Consider the following 20,714-nt stretch of genomic DNA (forward strand, 5'->3'; position numbering starts at 1 on the left):
ACTGCTTCAGTCCCTTTCCCAATGCCTTTTATCACACTGACCTCCCCAGTCTCGGTCTCTGAACAAAAGTCTAACACCCTCCTTAAGATCCATGACTGACAAAACCCAGTGTCTCTCCAGATCCATACTGGAACTGGGTTTGACCCCTCCTTCACCGACAACAATCCGGCCGAAATAAACTTCTCGCGCCCTTCCTGAACTCTATCAAACCTCTTTTCCCCTAGTGGTTTGTCTGCCAGCTCAGTACAGCCAGTCGGAGTCGTCATTTTTCCTTTCCCCGTCTCCTTCTTTGGGGCAAAACACCTGGATGCAATGTGACCGGCTTTCCCACAATTATAGCATACGACCCCAGGAGACTTCCTACCAAACTGCTTCCTGTCTTCCTTATCCTTCTCACTAGTCCCTGGCTTACTTTCTGGCTTTTCCGGTGGACTTTCTCTGCCCTCTCGACTACCATTCTGGTAGCTCTTACTCGGGGTAAACTTTGCTTTGTGTGTTAACGCGTACTCATCCACTTACTTAGCAGTCGCGGCTAAGGTTTCTGCCTCTTTCTCATCTAGATAGGGCCTCATACCTTCAGGGACACAACCTTTAAATTGCTCAATCAGTATTAGCTGTAGCAGTCTGTCATAATTCCCAGTGACCCCTTTCGAGGCACACCAACGCTCACAATACATCTGCATCTCGCGGGCAAACTCTAAATACATACGGCCCCACTGCTTCCTCGCATTCCGGAACCTCTGCTGGTATGCCTCCGGGACCAACTCATAAATCCTGAGTATAGCCTCTTTCACCACATCATATCTCTGGGCCTCTTCTGCTGACAACGCTGAGTAAGCTTGTTGAGCCTTCCCCTTAAGTACGCTCTGAAGCAAAACAGCCCACTTATCCCTCAGCCAGTCCTGACTTGCAGCGACTTTTTCAAAATGTAGAAAGTACCAATCAACATCCACCTCCTCAAATGGGGGAACCAACCTAACCTCCTGGGTCGCCCTGAACCCTCCATTTTGGTTCGGCATTTGGCCCCTCTCTAGCGCAATCCTTAACTTCTCCAGCTCAAACTCCCTTTCCTTCTCTCTCTCTTCCCATTCTAATTGCTTTACTCGGAACTCGTGCTCGAGTCTTAATTTTTCCATCTGCAGCTGCACTGCTTCTCCACCAGGTTTGTTCATAGACACCACCTCCAGCTCCCCATGGGGAAACACACCTTTAGATACATAATGCTCAATGATAGCTCTGTGCATCTCCGCTCTCCTCATTGTGGGCTTCCCCTTAAAAAGATTCAACAGTCACCAATTCTGTTTTCCTGGCATCCTCTAATGCCTCCAAGGTTGGCGCCTTTAGAAATTCCTCAATCTCCATTTCTGCTGTTTGCCCTTTTTATTCTTTCGGGAATTTTAACCCAATCAATTTACCCAGTCCCAATTTTGGCGTTCAAAATCCCGGATGAGATCCCCACTTATGTTACGTACCCCATAACAGGGTTGCCAAACCAGCAGAAATGGAACGCTCGTTGGAGTCTGTGATTACTAGGAACTAATAAAGTTTTATTAAAGTAATAAGTAATACAGTACACTAATCATAAGGATATGAATGTAACAGGTTAGCAATGATAATCCACACATATACACAGAACTAGGGTAATAGGAATCAACCAAGGTCTATCGCAATCCAGGGGTAAAATGATCAGTCTTAAGTGAAGCAGAGCTCAGTTCAGTTTAGTGCAGTTCGAAGTAGTCGCTGCTGTTGTACCGTTGGGGAGAGAGAGAGAGAGAGTGAGAGATGCAGTTGGTTTCAGGCAGACCTTTTGATGTCCTCACAGTTGGTTTCGGGCAGACCTTTTGATGTCTTCCAATCCCGCTGTAGTCACTGACTGTGACCCCTCCGTTCCGGATATGATCATTCTTCCGCGGTGAACCCGGCACCCAGGCAAGGGCAGACACACACCCCAGGTTCCCATCGATCATACCTTTACACCCTGTGAGCCTCTGATCAGTTCCCACGAGCTGGTCCTCCAAACTATCACCAACTTGTGGGGGCACACTGCTCTTTCCAGGGTCTCGTGGCATGTCTAGTGCCTTAGCAAACCTGCTCTTTTTATCCCCCTGCTGGGATATCACCTGTCCATCAAACTTCAGACAGTTCAGGTTCAAAGCAACTGGTCCGTCAATATCTGAATTGTGGTTCTTTCTTGTTAATCTCGCTCTTCTCTCTTATTAGCATTTTGAATGTTTCTCCATTATCTTCCATTATCTCTCTCATTAGTATCATCCGTCCGGTAGCTCTGCTTGGCGACACACATGACACTGTGAAAAGGTCATGTCCTGAATACATGGTGAAGATCTGAAAATGGTTGTCACTGAACCTTAGAAAGGAAAGTTGGAAGCATGATGGTTCTGTGAGTTAATCAGACTTGTTTTATATTCAGACAAGTGGGATTTAGAATGTCACTGCAAATATGGAGAAGTTTTACACCAGAAGTCCTGGGAAAAAAATGAAAATGCCACAAAAATGAAGGAGATCAGTTTCCTGAGAGGCACAAACGTGAATGCAAAATCCCTTATCTCTGGTTTAAGCCAAATTTTAACAGCATAATGCAACTGTTCCAGTGTTGTATGAATAAAAGATTTAGTCTAGTGTTTACATAAGTGAGGTCAGAAATAGAAATCAAGAAATTACACTCAGCTGCTCCACATGTTGCACCTTATCAATCTCCCATCACGGGGCTTAGCATAGAAATGGCATGTAATTGCTCATTGGATCCCCAAAAATTGTGCCCAGAAAAGTAGGGGCTTGACCATTGAAGTGTAAATAAAATTTTAAAACTGTAAGAGGTAAATGCATGACCTCTGTGAACTGCACCTTACGTTTCAAATGCATTAAGTCTCATTCCTTCAACTTTTATGTGATACTGATCATTTAAAAATGCAAGCGCCTGGAACTTGTTAACATGACAGTGGATAAACAGTTTGCTGAGATAGTGTGGGGTCCATGGTCTTCGCATATCAATGTCCAATGCTGACTGTAGGAAGGAAACTGAAGAAAGTCAGTTTTTTAAAAATTATTTCTGCTTTAGTTGATCTTAGTTGTCTTTTCCTTTGTTTTAAAATGCTTAATAAATCTTAAATGATTTTGCTATCTTCTTTTGACTTTTAATAGATTTCAAATGCTTCCAAACTTCAGAGCATTGAAAAAAAAGACAGTTTTAATAGTCTGGTAACTCAAGGAAGCACCTTTGAGTTTTGGCAATGCTTTTCCCAGAAGAATTCATGAGCAGGGCTCATTTTGACCCACCTTTGTAATCCAGCTCTACATGGTTACAGAATGTCCATGACCAGCAAAAGAGCCTTTCAGATCTGGATCTGGTTTTGAAAATGGAGAGTGAGAGTGATACTTTACTGATGAAAATCTGACTACTATGTTTAACATTTTTCTTTTCATTCTCTTCCATTGTACTCACCTTTCTCTGCTCAACTTCTAAGCAGCTAATGCAGAAGACAGGTTCTGCCTCTTTATTTTTTTTTAGTTTTTCAGTTAAGAATGTAAGAAAATAGGAGGAGAGGTAGGCCACCTGACCCCTCAAGCCTGCACTGCCGTTCAATGAGAACATGGCTGAGCTGACCGAGGCCTCATCCAATGCTTCCGACCAGTTTCCCACATTAATCTTCTTTCTCTTTAAATACCCCTAATGTCTGTAGATGATTTGTTATTTTATGAACTATTTTAACTTACATTTCTTGGTTCTCAGATTACAAGGGTCACAAATAACATCTAAGACTGATTAATGAAGGGATGAAGACCTGCCATGTCATATTTTCTTCATACAGCTGCGTTCCAAAGTGAGTTTCTGAAGACTGTAAGTTCCAGTCTAAAAGCTGGAGAGAAGTTGCCAAACAAGTGCAAGTAGTTGATTTTTTCTTCTTGTTTACTGTTGACTGCAAAATTCAGTTAATAACTAAAAAAAAAACAAGCAAGGAAGGTTAAAATTTGTTAAAAAAAACTTGTTTTTTTTTTAACAAATTTTAACCTTCCTTGCTTGTGCATCTGCCAGGGATACTTTATCTTTTTGTCAAAAGATAATACAAGGTGTTTTGAACTTGACATTTTTCAGAGTACTACCTTGTCTGGGTGGAGCCTTTTTTTATTATCGTTCTGTACATGTGTCAGTCAAAACAATACTGCATACAGAGAAAGGCTATTACTCCATTTCACTTCTGAAACTAGTTGTTATCATCAAGACTCCTTTTCAGAGTGCTCATTTAGATTTACTGCATAAACACCTACAGCAAATCAAAAGGGATAGCTATCACGATGACAAACAGACCAGATGAGGATACAGAAATGAGTCCAGTGGTTACTCTGATTGACATCAGTAAAGCTTGGCAGGGAAGTGTTCACCAGTATAACATACTGTACCTGATTGGTGTTCTATTAAATATTTCAGCAGAACAGCACAATACAATATTCATATTAATGTAAGGATTTGCAGATCAATCCAATGTGTATTTCAAATCACCCATAAGTGAATCCTTCTATAATGAAAATGTTTGCTTTCATTCAACTGCATGCTGCGGAGCTTGCTTGATTTAAAGAAACTTGATTGTCTAGGCATTATTCCAATATCTCTAATGTGGTTATACAGTACACTTGGACTATTATGTGGTATGTAATTGGCTGTATTCAGTCTCTTTTTCCCATTTGCAACACCATGCTGTGGACACAGCTGCCACTAAAGAGAATAGAGGAAGAACAGATGCCACTACCTAGAGGGCTGGCATTCAGAAATGTTATCAGTCTCAGCGAGAATGTCATCCTTGTAAATCCGCTGCAGGTTATTCCATTTCTAGTGAGTACAAGAGATTCATTGTGACAAAAGTTTCTATTTAAAACAAAATTGATTCGGTGTGGTTCTCAAAGATTACTTGGAGGACTGGAGGTGGGAGGGAGCAGGGGAGAGCAGTCAGCTTCAGAAGTCTGGACGGTAGCTGCATTATTTTCTCTTCCTCTTAAAAGGTCAATCCATTACAGCAATGTGAAAGGAAAAACTATTCTATTCAGACTCATTTTTATCAAACTGAGTGAAGCAGTTTGTTGAACTTGTTTCTAATGACATTTTTGCTGAGAACTTGGATCAGATGTAGTTGGATGGGCTTAAAATGTCACTGTGCACACCATCACCTCAGGATCCTATTGAATAGAAAAGTTCTTTGAAAGCACACAGTGGGAAGGAGCTGCGCAAAACAAAGTCAATGGTTCTGTTATTGCTACATTGATTGCTAGGAATATCGTTAGACCTGAAATCAGTTTTCCCCACAGTTCACCTGTAGTATATAAAACATGGAGGAGGGAGGCCACTGTGTGTGTGTGTGTGTGTGTGTGTGTGTGTGTGTGTGTGTGTGTGTGTGTGGCCACCTCCCTTCCAATCATCTGTTCTGATGGAGTCATGTACCACTGAAAAGTGTGCGGTGATCAGTGAGGCAGAATATCATTGCATGTTTCACTAAGGTGCAGAAAACAAAAGATATAACAAAAGATATACAAATCAAAGATGTAATAAATAAAAATGAGAGTGTGAATGATTAGAGCATTGCAAAATGAGGCAGTGTTGATACATCAGTGTCAAGATAGAGATACCTTTAATCCATTAATGATCTTCAGTAAGCTTTGCTCCTTGCTCTTGTCTGTGAGGTGAAAGCTATGGTGCCTAATTTGTAGGCCCACCTCTTGTTCTATAAAAATAAGTCTTGTTACTGTAGATCCTGATTGAATGCATGTGGGCTAATTTTTGTGGCATGTTATATGTTAGTTACAATTGATTAGTCCATGGCCTGCACCTCATAAATAAATTACACTCAGTCAAATATATTTGCATTTATAGAATATAGGACATAAAACATAGAATAATACAGCAATAGACAGACCTTTAAGTCCACATTTAGGCAATCATGATCCCAATTTATACTAAGTGTTCTCTTCTTGCATATCATCCATATCCCTCTGTTTCCTTCATATTCATTAAAAACCTGTTTAACTCCACCAAATTGCCTGCTTCCACTACTGCCCCTGGTAAAACTAGCCCCTCATATTACCTTTAAGCATTCCCCCTCTAATTTTGGCCCAAAGCATCGACTGTTTATTCCTCTCCATAGATGCTGCTTGAACTGCTGAGTTCCTCCAGCAATTTGTGTGTGATGTACATCCTCTGGTGTTTAACATTTTTGTCCTATGGAAAGGTGTCATTGGGTTCGGATATGGCCCAAGTGCAGAGTGAGAGACATCTCACAGATTTTAACGTGAACAGTGTTAAAGAGGAAAAGAAAACAATAAATGCTAGGCCCAACAGGACTGTTAACTAAAACTCTCAAATGGAAAACGTAGCCTGCACAGCGAATGAAAAGAAAAACTAAGAATAAAATGGATACCGCAAGTCTCTAGAGTCAGTTGACTCCATAGCCCAATTTCTCAGGCATCCATGAGCACAATTGTTGAACTTGGTGTGCTGCCGAATTCGTGGTTGTGACAGAAAAGATTCTGACTGATTCTGACTATCCACCCTATCTATGCTTCTCATAACTTTAAAAGCCTCTATCAGGTCCTCCCCTCAGTGCCCAATTCTCTGGGCAAAACAACCCAAGTTTGCCAATCATTCCCTATTGCTCATGCTCTCTAATCCAGCAGCATTCTGGTAAACCCCTTCTGCACACTTTCAACAGTCTCCACAACCTTCCTGTAATAAGGTGACCAGCTCCACACACAATATTCTAAATAGATAAGTGAGAATGGTATTCCAAGATATATTCCTATATGGAATTATATTGCAATACATGGAAAATTTCCTTCATCTTTTGAACAGCGTAACTTCGTTCCTCATAATGAAATTGATCAAACTGGATTTACAGCATTCCTTCAGTTTGTAATCCACCCAGCTAAAGAAAATGGTCTGACAGTTCTGATCACTGTTAAGAGTTGATAAGCTATGAGAACAGCAATTTCACCTATTGATTAAAGGTCTTTGAGAGCCATATGGGACCTCTGATTTCTCTACTAATAAGTTCTAACTCATTTTGAATACCATAGTGTATATGGTTTCCCAGTGATGCATGCCACCATCTCCAGATAATGCTTTTAGCAGCACATTTGACCATACGATTTAAGCAACAAGACCGAAGGCAACAAATTCTGCTAGATTCCCCAATCATAAGTTCAAAACTACAGATCCATAAGGATTGTTCCAAATGGAGCTATGACTCTCCAGGTAGTACTGGTCAATTCTATGATCTTCAAGTCAACAAACTGCAAACTCATTCTCCTGTTTTCTTCACAGGGCAATCTTCAAGTTTTGAGATACAGCTTCCTTCCAGGCTGCCAAGGGATTAGAGTCAGTTTAACCAGCAAGGCTTTCACTGATGCAAACCCTCATTCATACTTCCATTTGGTTCTTCTGTTTCATCCCTGGGCACCTAAGGCATACAGCTAGGAAACTGTCCTGGATTTCTGCATTTCCCCAGTGAGCCATGGACCACGTGATTACAATGAAGGGTCCATCAAGAAGGTACCAATATGTGTGATAGGACAGTATGACAGGCAGGTGTTTAACTTGAACTCCAGAGTAGGCTGTATCCTTATGATGCAACATGAGCACACAGCACATGCTGCAAGGCATTGTCGATTGATCTCCCAGAAAGGTAATACCTCAATTTTATAATCTTTTCTTCTTTCAGATGAACTCCCAAAAGGACTTTACCTCAGAGCATTGCATATGATTAGCCGTGCACACTAAATGAATGTCCTTATTCAGTGGCACACGCATATTATCATATTGGTTAATGACTAATTTCCAGGCTTGTGAACTGTAAGTTTTCATGACAAATAAAACTGGGATACATAAAAGGGCTAATATTCCCACTTAAGAAAGTTAAACATTCAAACTTGAAACAGCATCAAAAGTTTAAAAGCATTTTTATGGAAAGTGTTAGAATTTAGAATCCAAGTTCTAAGTGATAATCAAAGGATCTGGAAGACTTGGAGGGTGTGGGCGGGGGCTAATTTTGTGCCTTATTGAAGAACAAGCCAGGAAACTATAGGCCAGCGGGCCTAATATCAGTGGTAGGAAAGTTACTGGAAGGGTTTCTGAAAGATAACCTACCTACATTTGGAAAAGCAAAGACTGATCAGGGATAGTCAACATGATTTTGTCCATAGGAAATCATGTCACATGAATTTGATTTTGTCTATTGAACAGTTGACCATGAAGATTGATGAAGGCAGGGCAGCAGACATTGTCTATGTGAATTATAAGAAGATCATTAACAAGGTCCCACATGCTAGACAGATCCGAGAAGGATTGCAGTTGAGGTAGCCAATTGGATACAAAGTTGGTAGAAGTCAAAGGGTGGTGATGGAGTGGTGGAGGATTATTTTTCAGGCTGGAGTCCCATGACCAGTGTTGTGTGCTACAGAGATTGGTGCTCTGTCCATGTTATTTGCCATTTACATTAACAATTTGGATGAGAATGTAACTAGCATGATTAGTAAATTTGTGAATGACATCAAAGTAGATGGTATAATGGACAGTGAAGAAGGTTATCTAGGATTTAAATCACTTGGGAACATGGGCCAAGGTATGGTAAATGGAATTTAATGCAGATACGTTTAAAGTATTGCACTACGGGAAGTTAAATCAGGGTAGAGCTTGCATAGTGAATGGTAGAGGGTATTGTAGACTAGAGATACCTGGCACTGCAGATACATAATTCCCTGAAAAGGGTGACACAAGTAGACAGGATGGTGAAGAAAGAGTTTGGCATGCTCATTTTCATCGGCCAGGGAACTGAGTACCAGAGTTGAAACTTTATACTTTATACTTTATTGTCGCCAAACAATTGGTACTAGAACGTACAATCATCACAGCGATATTTGATTCTGCGCTTACCACTCCCTGGATTACAAATATTAAATATTAAAAATATTAAAAATAGTTAAAATTAGTAAATATTAAAAATAAATTATAAATCATAAAGAAAATAGAAAAATGGAAAGTAAGGTAGTGCAAAAAAACTGAGAGGCAGGTCTGGATATTTGGAGGGTACGGCCCAGATCCGGGTCAGGATCCATTCAGCAGTCTTATCACAGTTGGAAAGAAGCTGTTCCCAAATCTAGCCATACGAGTCTTCAAGCTCCTGAGCCTATTCATTATGTTACTGACTACCCTTAAAGTATTGTGTGCAATTCTGGTCACCTAGTTATAGGAATGATGTCCCAAACATTAACGGGTTCAGAAAAGATTCACAAAGATTTTAATAGAGCTGGAAGCCATAAGTTATAGGGAGAGACTGGAAAGGATGGGGCTTTTATCCCTGGAGCATAAAGGAGTGAGGGGTAACCTTAAGATAATGATATGAAATCCTGAAGACATAGATAAGGTCACAGCACTTTTCCCGGGGTAGGGGAACTTGTCTAAAACAAGAAGCCATAGATTTAACATGTGAAGGGAAGGATTTCAAGGGACTAGAGGGGCAATTTTTTCACAAAGAGGGTGGTAGGTATATGGAATGAGCTGCCAGAGGAAGTTGTAGTGGTGAGTGCATTTACAACATTTAAGAGACAGTTAGGTTGTTAAATGGATAAGAAAGGTTTAGAAGGACAGGAGCCTAAAAAAGGCAAATGGGACTAGCCGTGGTAGGCAATTTGATCGGCATGGAGGAGTTGGCCTTAAAGGCCTGTTGTCATTCAGTAGTACTCTATGACCCTATGACAATAACATACATTTGACCTGAATGGCCTGATTTACGTCTTATAATTCCTGGGAAACAATCATAAACATAGCTCATATAACGCAAGATTATTTCACAGTGAAAACCAGACAACACATTCTCTTAACATTTTGCTTCCACCATCAGTAATTATATTTCTTCATCCATGTGCTCTCTGATGGCTTCTGGGTAAAGCAAGAGATAGTTGATTGGCTCTATATTGGGGCCATGAAATTGACATGGCATTCAACTCAATGGAACAGAAGGCTTTGAAAGAACTACCGATGACTACAATTTTGGAGAGTCCTGCTGGGAAATCTCGTGGAGTTTACCAAAAAAAAATCTTTGCTTTATCACAAGGATATCTTGCACTCTCCTGAGATAAATGTTATATTCACAATTTAAAACAATTAGAAATAAAAATCAGGAAAAAGATAGCAATATATTAAATTGGAGAAATATTTAGGGAAACACCTAGTTGTGTCTACCAGGGTACTAAAACCAATCACGTTTGATTATTAAATTAGCATTTTTCATAGCTGAGTTTCAAAACTGCAGAGAATCTTGCAACCATACATTAAGTATATGCACATCACTTTCATCTACACTAGTTCTTTTTAAGATATGAAGGACTGGTGTTAAAGGACTGTAGCCCCCGGGTGCCCAACATTATGTACAAAATTAAGACAGCAGCAATTGTTTTTAAGCTCCACAGAGGTTAAATCACGCCCAAAGTACTAGAACAATAAGCTAAAGACTGAACACAATTTACTCAAATGGATAGGATGTGCCACCATTTAAGATCTTGACACTTAGCTGTTACTCAGTCCACCATATTGCTGGCTGTCAGTTCATCTGAAATTCTCTGACCAGGGCAGAATTATTCATGGTACAGAAATAAACCTTTCCACATTTTAATGAAAGATAATTACTATTCCAACTATATACAAACCGTAGTCCCACACAATTTAGAAAGGCATGATTTGTTTACCATTAGAAAATGAAAAGGAACTTGGACTTTTTCAAGCTGGCGATCTTCGAAGCTACTTTCCGAGCTTTTGCATAATTGATGAAACCGTTTGTAAAAAGCAAAATCCCTGTAAAACAAAGGAAGGGAAGGTAAAAATTACACATCTTTAGTTTACCTTACAATATCACAAGATATACAAGTGTCTTTAATACTGCATTTAGTGTTATTTCTCAACAGGTACCATTAGGAGGCTGTTAACCCAATCATGAGCTCTTAACATAAAATTCAATATATTGTGGCAGATTGTTAATGAAATGTATGGATCTATTTGTTTTAGAGACATGTACTGTCAAAATGACAACCACATACAAACCACTGTCTGAACTATGCACAAGAAATCAGGCTGAGACAGCAGGGATATTTATACCTTTGCCTTTGAATACACTTGTGTGATCTGACCATTGAATGAGTGTCTGTTCCAAATGTAATACAGTTCATTCATGACAACAAATATCCAATAAATAAACTACAAATTTGATGAGTATGTGTATGAAGCAGAGGCACACATATGAGCCCATTAGAATTAGTATTTTTAGTTTAAATCCTAGAAGGTAATGACTCCATTTCTCAATGTTTGTCAGCTCATTAGTTTCTCTCCAGGTTTGCCATCATGACCATGATGGGAGCAGGAACTGCGACAGCATTCATGTTATTATAATAGAGTACAACATCCATTGTACATCAACTACAATGAATGGCGAACCAGCCTTCTGTATCAGCAAACAAAGTTACCATGGTGATAACCATACTTGAGTTTCATATCCAACAAATGCAGGCACTTCATCAATACCGGTCTAAGTAGAAATGTCCATAGAAAAGTTCTGCACCCAAAATCATTACCATCTGAACATGAAAGATGGTAACTTGTGCTTTCATAATGTTTTCAATGGTTTCCTAAATGACATATCCGCTAGTCTCTGGCGAGAAGTCAACAGTTGTTGGGTAACTGCCTCATGTGTTTAGTAGACATGCTAGGCATTTCACACTTAATATTATTGGGCTTCATTAAAACCACATCACTTCAGGAGAATTTTATATTGAAGTTTTATTAAGTTTCATCAATACTGGCCTAAGTAGATGCAGACTAGAACAAACAGAGAGGATGCCCCAATCTGAGCTCAGCGCTCATGGCCTGTATTCAGACGTTTCTCTGCAAGGGAATCTGCCTAATGGAAGTATCTAGCAAATTGACAATTATGGGGCTGTGGATGTAAAACCCAACACGGGGGTGGGGGTGGGGGGGGGGGGTGACAGTACATAAGGATGGCTGAAAGAGAATTTTTTTCTGCTTGTACCAATTCCTCCTGTATTGATGTGACCATTGCTAACATGATCCATGCTTACTTTCAATCAGTAAGTTCTAACGATGATGAAAACTAGATAGCATTGCCCAGCAGGTGACATGAATTTGTAGAGTTAAATATGAAAAAGTCACCCATGCTGTGAACAACTTGACTAGTCCACCTTTGTGCAGCCAGCATCATTACATTAAGGGTTCCATAGTGTCTTCTGAAAGAGGTCATTGTAGCAAAATTATAACCACAGCCATGAGCATAAAGGACACTACCCCATTTGGGCCTCGACATTGCTACTTCATTGGCTGGAACACTCAGAGGGCTTAATTCAGTATTTCCAGGGAGTTTCTCTTGCATCATTATCAAAGCTGCATGCCACATGATTTCATTGCCATGGAAGGATAACCTTTACCAAGTAGCAGTAGGAGGAGGAGGAATTGGATATGAGGCAACAACAAAGAGAACTTGTCTCTGGATCTTCTTTCTGTGTGTGTCTTATTTCCCAGAGATTCAGGTGAAGATCCTATTCTGCTTGTTAACAACTCAAACCGTGAGAAATCTTGATCAACAAGTCAATTAATTAACAGGTTCAAGCTTAAATTTGCTTCCACGGCCATCATAGGGGGGTTTACTTTAAAAAAAACTTAATAAGTGCCAAATGATATCAAAAATAATGATTCTGCATGGGCATCAGCTTAATAAAACTTCAATATAAAATTCTACTGAAGTGATTTGTTTTTAATGAAACCCAATATTATTAAGTATGAAATGCCTAGCAAGTCTATTAAACACATGAGTCAGCTAACCGACAACTGTTGACTTCTCGCCAGAGACGAGAGGATGTGTCATCTAGGAAACTCCAAATTAAACTATTGAAAACATTAGGAAACCACAAGTAACTCTTTGGGAACACAACCACAGGATAATAAGTAGTCATCCACAATAAAACCAATCATCACCCTCAACATCTCAAAATTATTTGTGCAGGAGAAAGCCATACCACGATGCAATTTTTTCCCAGTAATTATTCCCAGTCCTGCTTAGACATTTTCCAACATTATTGCTTTCTTAAGAAGTATAATAGCTTCGTAATATAAGAAGTATTTAGAACTGCCAGCAACAGTACAATGACACGATGAATCAGGATCATTATTTATCCAGAAATGGCACAGATCAGAAGTACATCAGCAACGATATGCTAAGTTACAAAGCAACTGTTGCCTATTGTGAAATAAGCTACTGCATCCGACTGAACAATTCTCTGCACATCTTCCAGCTGCATACTGATTATTGATAATTCTGTGAATTTATGAAAAATTTCAACATATGGTTTTAGTAATGCATAGCCATTTGACCTGTCTTATTTGTTCCATTTGGTAGGGTTGTCAAGTTTAATGAAATTCAACTATTGCCTTGCAAGTTATACCACTGTTGCTCAATATCAATAACATATGTGGAACATGTAGGCCATTTGGTCCTTCAAGCCTGCTCTTGGGAGCATTAGAATTGGAAGATCAGAAGATCAGAATCAAAATCAGGTTTATTATCATGAACATCATGCAATTTGTTGTTTAATGACAGCAGAACAGTGGAAGACATAAAAAATTACCACAAGTTGCTATATAATGAAATTAAAAGATAAAATAATTGGATGCATAACCAATACCATTTTTGTGATCTCTCCATACCTATTTGATTTATGCATAACAGTGTTCAATAGGAATCAGTGCTCTTGATGCATATGACACCAGTTCCCCTACACTACTGCAGTGCTACATGAGCACTCCATCTAGGCAAAAGGAAGAGGTGTCTGCTGAAACCTTGGTTGCTTTGTTCATATTAAAAAATACCAATGTTGGCAAAGCGATAAGCTGCGCTTTAAATGATGGGAATGACTTTTCCTGTGGTGCGTCCAGGTCCAAACATTTCTCTGAGAGAGGAGGTCAGGGAGTGGCTTTGTTTTCTCTGCCAAATCTGGAATGAACTTGGCCCCAGACAGTCCTTCCAGGTGAGGTGACACTTCACCTGTGAGTCTGCTGGGGTGATGTACTGCATCTGGTGCTCCCGATGTGGCCTTCTATATATTGGCAAGACCCGACGCAGACTGGGAGATCATTTTGCTGAACACCTACGCTCTGTCCGCCAGAGAAAGCAGGATTTCCCAGTAGCCACACATTTTAATTCCACATCCCATTCCCATTCTGATATGTCTATCCACGGCCTCCTCTACTGTAAAAGATGAAGCCACACTCAGGTTGGAGGAACAACACCTTATATTCCGTCCAGGTAGCCTCCAACCTGATGGCATGAACATTGACTTCTCAAACTTCCGCTAATGCCCCACCTCCCCCTCGTACCCCATCTGTTATTTATTTATATACACACATTCTTTCTCTCTCTCTCCTTTTTCTCCCTCCGTCCCTCCGACTATACCCCTTTCCCATCCTCTGGGCTTTCCCCGCTCCCCGTTTTCCTTCTCCCTGGGTCTCCTGTCCCATGATCCTCTCGTATCCCTTTTGCCAATCACCTGTCCAGTTCTTGGCTCCATCCCTCCCCCTCCTACTTTCAAATCTCTTAGTAGATCTTCCTTCAGTTATTCTGATGAAGGGTCTCGGCCCGAAACATCGACTGTACCTTTTCCAATAGATGCTCCCTGGCCTGCTGCGTTCACCAGCAACTTTGATGTGTGTTGAATTTCTAGCATCTGCAGAATTCCTCGTGTTTATGAACTTTCCTGGCTGGTTTATCATGCAAAGGAAACTGGTATCTCTGATACACTTGTAGGTTGTTCCATGTTCGAAACTCATGCCAGTTTGGCTGAATCTGGTTGCATTCCTTCTAAGGACAGTTGGTGGCCTAAGAACTTCTCCTTCAACTTGGCAAATTTGCATTTCTTTTTGTTCAGGGTGATTCCAACCTGCTTCAGTTTCTCCAGGGCAGCTTCTACTCTTTTGTCATGATCCTCACTTGAGCCTCTGAAGATGATTGTATCACTCATGTGGCAGACTACTCCTTCCAGTCCCTCCAAAATCTAGTTCCTCCTCATCTGAAAGAGTTCAGGGGCTGATGAGATGCCACAAGGGAGTCTCTTGAAGTTAAGCATCCATATACTGTGATAAACGTTGTGAGCTTCTGTGACTCGGGATCTAAATGGATGTGCCAGAACCCTGAGTTTGTATCTAGTTTGGTGAAGAACTTTGCTCCACCCAACATATCCAATGCCTGCTCAACAGAGGGAAGAATAAACTTCTCCTGCCTCATTGCATTATTCAATTTTGTTAGAACACACAGTTCGTCGCTGTGGCATCTGGCTTGGGGTTAGGAACAGTGCCCATACACCAGTAAGTCCATTCACTCTAGATATGATGTCAAACACTTCCATTTTCTCAAGTTCAGCTTTGACTTTGTCCATCAATGGGAATAGTATATGCCTCACTGTGGTCAGAGATAGGGAGTCACTCCTGGTTTCAGTTGGATAAGGTACTCTTATCTCAGTACCCCAAGACCCGTGAATGCTGGGTACCTCTCTTTCTACTTAACTTTCTCTAGCAAAGCAACCTTGCAATAAGGATCAGCTTCTTAATAGCATGTTATCCCAGTAGTGGTAAGAAGAGATCCTAAGCAACACAGATATTCTCTTTTAACAGTTTCTCATTGTTAGGGATGGGAGTAGAAAGCATTCCTTTCACTGAGTTTGTTTCCCTGGCCCCATGTCCACCTTCTTTGTTGGGTTTAGTGCAATGCCTGTTTTTTTCACCAGTTTTGTGATCAGACATCTACCCCTGAGTTCAATTTGAACATTACTGCCTCATTTTGCAACCGAACCAAAGTACACCAGCCACGTCCATTTGAACCTAGAGCTCCAAGGAAAGCTCTCCCTCTTCATCTGAATCATAGTCTTCTTTTACCTCCTCATGAACTGCTTTTGAGTGACACTGGCTTTTACAATGGCCAACTCTATTGCATTGGTAACATTTCTCTTCTTTTGCTGGATGAAGCTCTTTAACGCAGAGTGGAGACTTGCCACATTGCCTGCAGCTAGACATTTTACCTGCTCATTGTTTCACTTGTATGTTTTATTTGAGTGGAACATTACTGTCCCCTATTTCTGTAGTCTTTCTGACTGCACCTTGCTTCCTCTCATATATCCTGTGAAATATTCTGTGAATTTGGCCTGCACTGTTTTGTACTCCTTTTCCTGAGCACCTGTCAGTCCTAATTCCCCCATGATGTCATCTGCTTTGTCACCCCTGCAAGATATCAGTGCGGCCACTTGATGCTCATCTGAAGCCTGAGTGAGATTGTTTGCAAACCTAAAACTCTCTCAAAGTGTCTGAGCCATCTCTCAAAGTCCACTGTTTTAGAGAAATCAAATGGCTCAGGGAGCTTTATAGGGTAAGTAGGTGTAGGTACTGCAGACATTTGTTCTAGTTTTCTGTTTGTTTGTTTAGTATTTTATTTATTTGGACTACAAAAGTTTGACTGAGGGATTGACTTCTCAGCAGTGTCTGTGTCTCTGTGCATTTCCCTAGGAAGGTGCCCACAGATTATTACAGTGTACTGTATCCACCTTTCAGTGCAGCCTGAAGGCTTTGCCAAGTAACTCTGGTCAGTACTCAGCTCTGGCTCATGGTGCGTACAAATAGGCAGTTTAGGTTGATAAGACTTTGGATATTTTTCATAGTCATATATGGACAAGGCAGTCTTACTGTAAATTCTTTCTTGTTGGGGACCTCCCTTGGTCTGTAGCCCAAAATCATCGATGATCAGGTACTTCTGACACCATGTTATGTTCAATATTGAGGGAGAGTGGAGAGTGCACGCCAGGAGGCCAGTATGCAGGCTATTCAACTGAACTTTATTGATAACACTACTTGTACAATATGTGAACTCCTCCCATCTGGGAGTGGCTAACACAGTGACATAGGGTTAACCCATTAACTACCACAACACTCTTTAATGCCAGCCCATCTTTTCTTTGATAAAGGGCCCAAAACTGCTCACAGTACTCCAAATGTGGTCTGACAAATACCTTATAAAGCTTTAGAATTACATCCTTGTCTTTATATTCTAGTCCTCTTGAAATGACTGCTAATGTTGGATTAGCTTTCCTTACCACCGACTCAACCTGGAAGTTAACCTTTAGAAAGTCCTGCATGGGGACTCCCAAGTCCCTTTGCACCTCTGTTTTATTTTAACTTTCTCCCTGTTTAGAAAATAGTCTACGCTTCTAAGCATCTGACCAAAGGGTATGGCCATACGCTCCCCTACACTACATCCCATCTGCTACTTCTTTGCCCATTCTCCTAATCTGTCTAAGTCCTTCAGCAGACTCCCTGCTTCCTCAGCACTACCTAGGGTTGCCAACTTTCTCATTCCCAAATAAGGGACAAAAGTAGCAGTCAAATACAGGACACTTGTGTTTATCCCGAGAAGGACTACCATGACCATGAAGCCTTGCACGGGCACCTATGTGCGCGTACGTGTATGTGCCGATTTTTCTACAAATCGGTTTTGGCTTAATCTTCCCGATTCTGCTTTTACTATATGTTAGTGTTATTTTAGGTTTTGGTATGATTTGGTAGGTTATTTTTTTGGGTCTGGGAACGCTCAAACATTTTTCCTGTATAAATTAATGGTAATTGCTTCTCCGCTTTACGCCATTTCGGCTTACAAACAGTTTCATAGGAATGCTCTACCTTAGCGGGGGAAATACGGGACAAGGATGGTCCCGTATGGGAAAAACCAATTTAGCCCAATATACGGGATGTCCGGCTAATACGGAACAGTTGGCAACCTTGGCATTACCTGGCCATCCAGCTGTCTTTATACCATCGGCAAACTTGGCCACAAAATCATTGACATATAAAATAAAAATAAAAAGAAGTGGTCCCAACACTGACCTTGTGGAAAGCCACTAGTCACCAGCAGCTGACCAGAAAATGCCTCCCTTATTCGCACTCTTTGCCTCCTGTCAGTCAGCCAGTCTTCTATCCATGCTAGTATCTTTCCTGTACTACCATGGACTCTTACCTTGTTAAGCAGCCTCACTTATGGCATCCTGTCAAAGGTCTTCTGAAAATCCAAATACCCAAGGTCCACTGACTCTCCAGCCTGTTATTTCCTCAAATAATTTGGACAGATTTGTCATGAAAGATGCTCCCTTAAGGAATCCATGCTGACATTTTGGGGACAGGACAGTGAACAGAGTGTGGGGACAGGACAGTGAACACAGTGTGGGTGTAAGACAGTGAGCAGAGTGTGGGTGTGAGACAGTGAACAGAGTGTGGGTGTAAGACAGTGAACACAGTGTGGGTGTGAGACAGTGAACAGCGTGTGGGTGTAATACAGTGAACACAGTGTGGGTGTAAGACAGTGAGCAGAATGTGGGTGTGAGACAGTGAACAGAGTGTGGGTGTAATACAGTGAACACAGTGTGGGTGTAAGACAGTGAGCAGAGTGTGGGTGTGAGACAGTGAACAGAGTGTGGGTGTAATACAGTGAGCAGAGTGTGGGGACAGGACAGTGAGCAGAGTGTGGGGACAGGACAGTGAACACAGTGTGGGTGTAAGACAACGAGCAGAGTGTGGGTGTGAGACAGTGAACAGAGTGTGGGTGTAATACAGTGAGCAGAGTGTGGGGACAGGACAGTGAGCAGAGTGTGGGTGTGAGACAGTGAACAGACTGTGGGTGTAAGACAGTGAGCAGAGTGTGTGGTCAGGACAGTGAGCAGAGTGTGGGGACAGGACAGTGAGCAGAGTGTGGGTGTGAGACAGTGAACAGACTGTGGGTGTAAGACAGTGAGCAGAGTGTGTGGTCAGGACAGTGAGCAGAGTGTGGGAACAGGACAGTGAGCAGAATGTGGGGACAGGAGAGTGAGCAGGGTGTGGGGACAGGACAGTGAGCAGAATGTGGGGACAGGAGAGTGAGCAGGGCGTGGGGACAGGACAGTGAGCAGAGTGCGGGGACAGGACAGTACAGAGTGTGGACGGGACAGTGAGCAGAGTGTGGGTGTAAGACAGTGAGCAGAGTGTGAGGACTGGACAGTGAGCAGAGTGTGTGGTCAGGACAGTGAGCAGAATGTGTGGGGACAGGACAGTGAGCAGGGTGTGAGTGTGAGACGGTGAAAAGTGTGTGGGGACGGGACAGTGAGCAGAGTGTAGGGACAGGACAGTGAACAGAGTGTAGGTGTGAGACAGTGAGCAGAGTCTGGGGACGGGACACTGAGCAGAATGTGTGGGGACAGGACAGTGAACCGAGTGTGGGGACAGGACAGTGAGCAGAATGTGGGGACAGGACAGTGAACAGAGTGTGGGGAGAGGACAGTGAACAGAGTGTGGGTGTGAGACAGTGAGCAGAGTGTGGGGACGGGACAGTGAGCAGAATGTGTGGGGACAGGACAGTGAGCAGGGTGTGGTGACAGGACAGTGAGCAGAGTGTGGGTATGAGGCAGTGAGCAGAGTGTGGGGACAGGACAGTGAGCAGAGTGTGGATGTGAGACTGGACAGACTGTGTGGTCTGGACAGTGAGCAGAGTGTGGGGACAGGACAGTGAGCAGAGTGTGGGGACAGGACAGGAAACAGAGTGTGTTGTGACAGGGCAGTGAACAGTGCCTGGTGAGTATTTCAGCTTGTGTGATAAGAAGAAAATTAGCTTGTATTTTTTCCATATTGTTTTGAATTATTAATTGTCCATAAAATATAAACATTACATTTTCTTTCTCTGGCTTTGTGGCTAATCAACATTTGTGTATGTTATTTGTCAGAACCAGCCTGCTTATGTGTTTTCTACTGAGTAATTGCTTTGCTAGCATCCATATCTAATATGGTGCATAAGCAAGTTGTGGATAAATATTTCTTTGTTCTTTTTGCTAGAAATGCTAAAATATAGAACAAAGCATAGTAGAGACCCTTTAGAATGTGTACTATGTATTGTTCTGTGCTGTATGTTATAAGCATTCTTTCCTACTAATTCATGTGGTGACTAATTTATATGTTTCTGCTAGAGCTACCTTACTGATCTGTGTTGCGGATCGTCTCTACTCAAAAGACTCTATATGATGCAATGGAACAAGGGACCCTTACAGTTTTCAGCTTTGAAAGATCAACGTTTAACTAATCACTGTATATTCATGAGCTTTTTATTGGAAGAAATACATTTTCTACAACTCATGATGATTTCTTGGCTTAGATGTTTAAGCTGGTGGAACATGTATAAACATTAAAATGCTTAAAGCCTGTAGCTCAATTACCCTCCTCTCCTGCACTCACCTGCTCTCATTCCATTTTATTCAAAAATTATTCCTGATGTGTGGATACAAATTATTTCTCCCTTCAGGAAATCTTACCATGCTTTTTTTTTGCTGCTACATGTGCAACATGCAGAGACATCATCTAGATTGATTAAAATATAAGATAGCACCTTCATCAATATCTGTGAGTGTTTCTGCAATCAAATGAGTCAAGTATGCGTAAGAAGATATGAGGTCTCCTGAAAACTTGAAGAGAATGATAATGATCGGCAGCAATATGGGAAACATCAATCAGTTATTGTTACTCAGACCTATTTATCCTGAGCACATGGTAAATCACAATACTTTGCTTTGATCTTCTGTTAAGGGCACAGCAAATCATATCA

General features: G+C 41.4%; 1 protein-coding gene across 5 annotated transcripts in view; it reads right to left on the reverse strand.

The window, feature by feature from the left end:
• The window catches only part of LOC140196032 (NEDD4 family-interacting protein 1-like), a 97,934-nt gene that overhangs the window by 13,306 nt on the left and 63,914 nt on the right, over nucleotides 1–20,714 (reverse strand). For all 5 annotated transcript variants that reach the window (XM_072254736.1, XM_072254732.1, XM_072254735.1 and 2 more), the window contains one exon: nucleotides 10,744–10,849. In XM_072254736.1, the coding sequence (XP_072110837.1) occupies nucleotides 10,746–10,849 (104 nt within the window). In that variant the 3' untranslated portion in view covers nucleotides 10,744–10,745. The remainder of the gene's footprint in view (nucleotides 1–10,743; nucleotides 10,850–20,714) is intronic.

The sequence above is a fragment of the Mobula birostris genome, chromosome 4 (genome assembly GCF_030028105.1).
Source record: "Mobula birostris isolate sMobBir1 chromosome 4, sMobBir1.hap1, whole genome shotgun sequence".
In the NCBI taxonomy this organism is placed as follows: Eukaryota; Metazoa; Chordata; class Chondrichthyes; order Myliobatiformes; family Myliobatidae; genus Mobula; species Mobula birostris.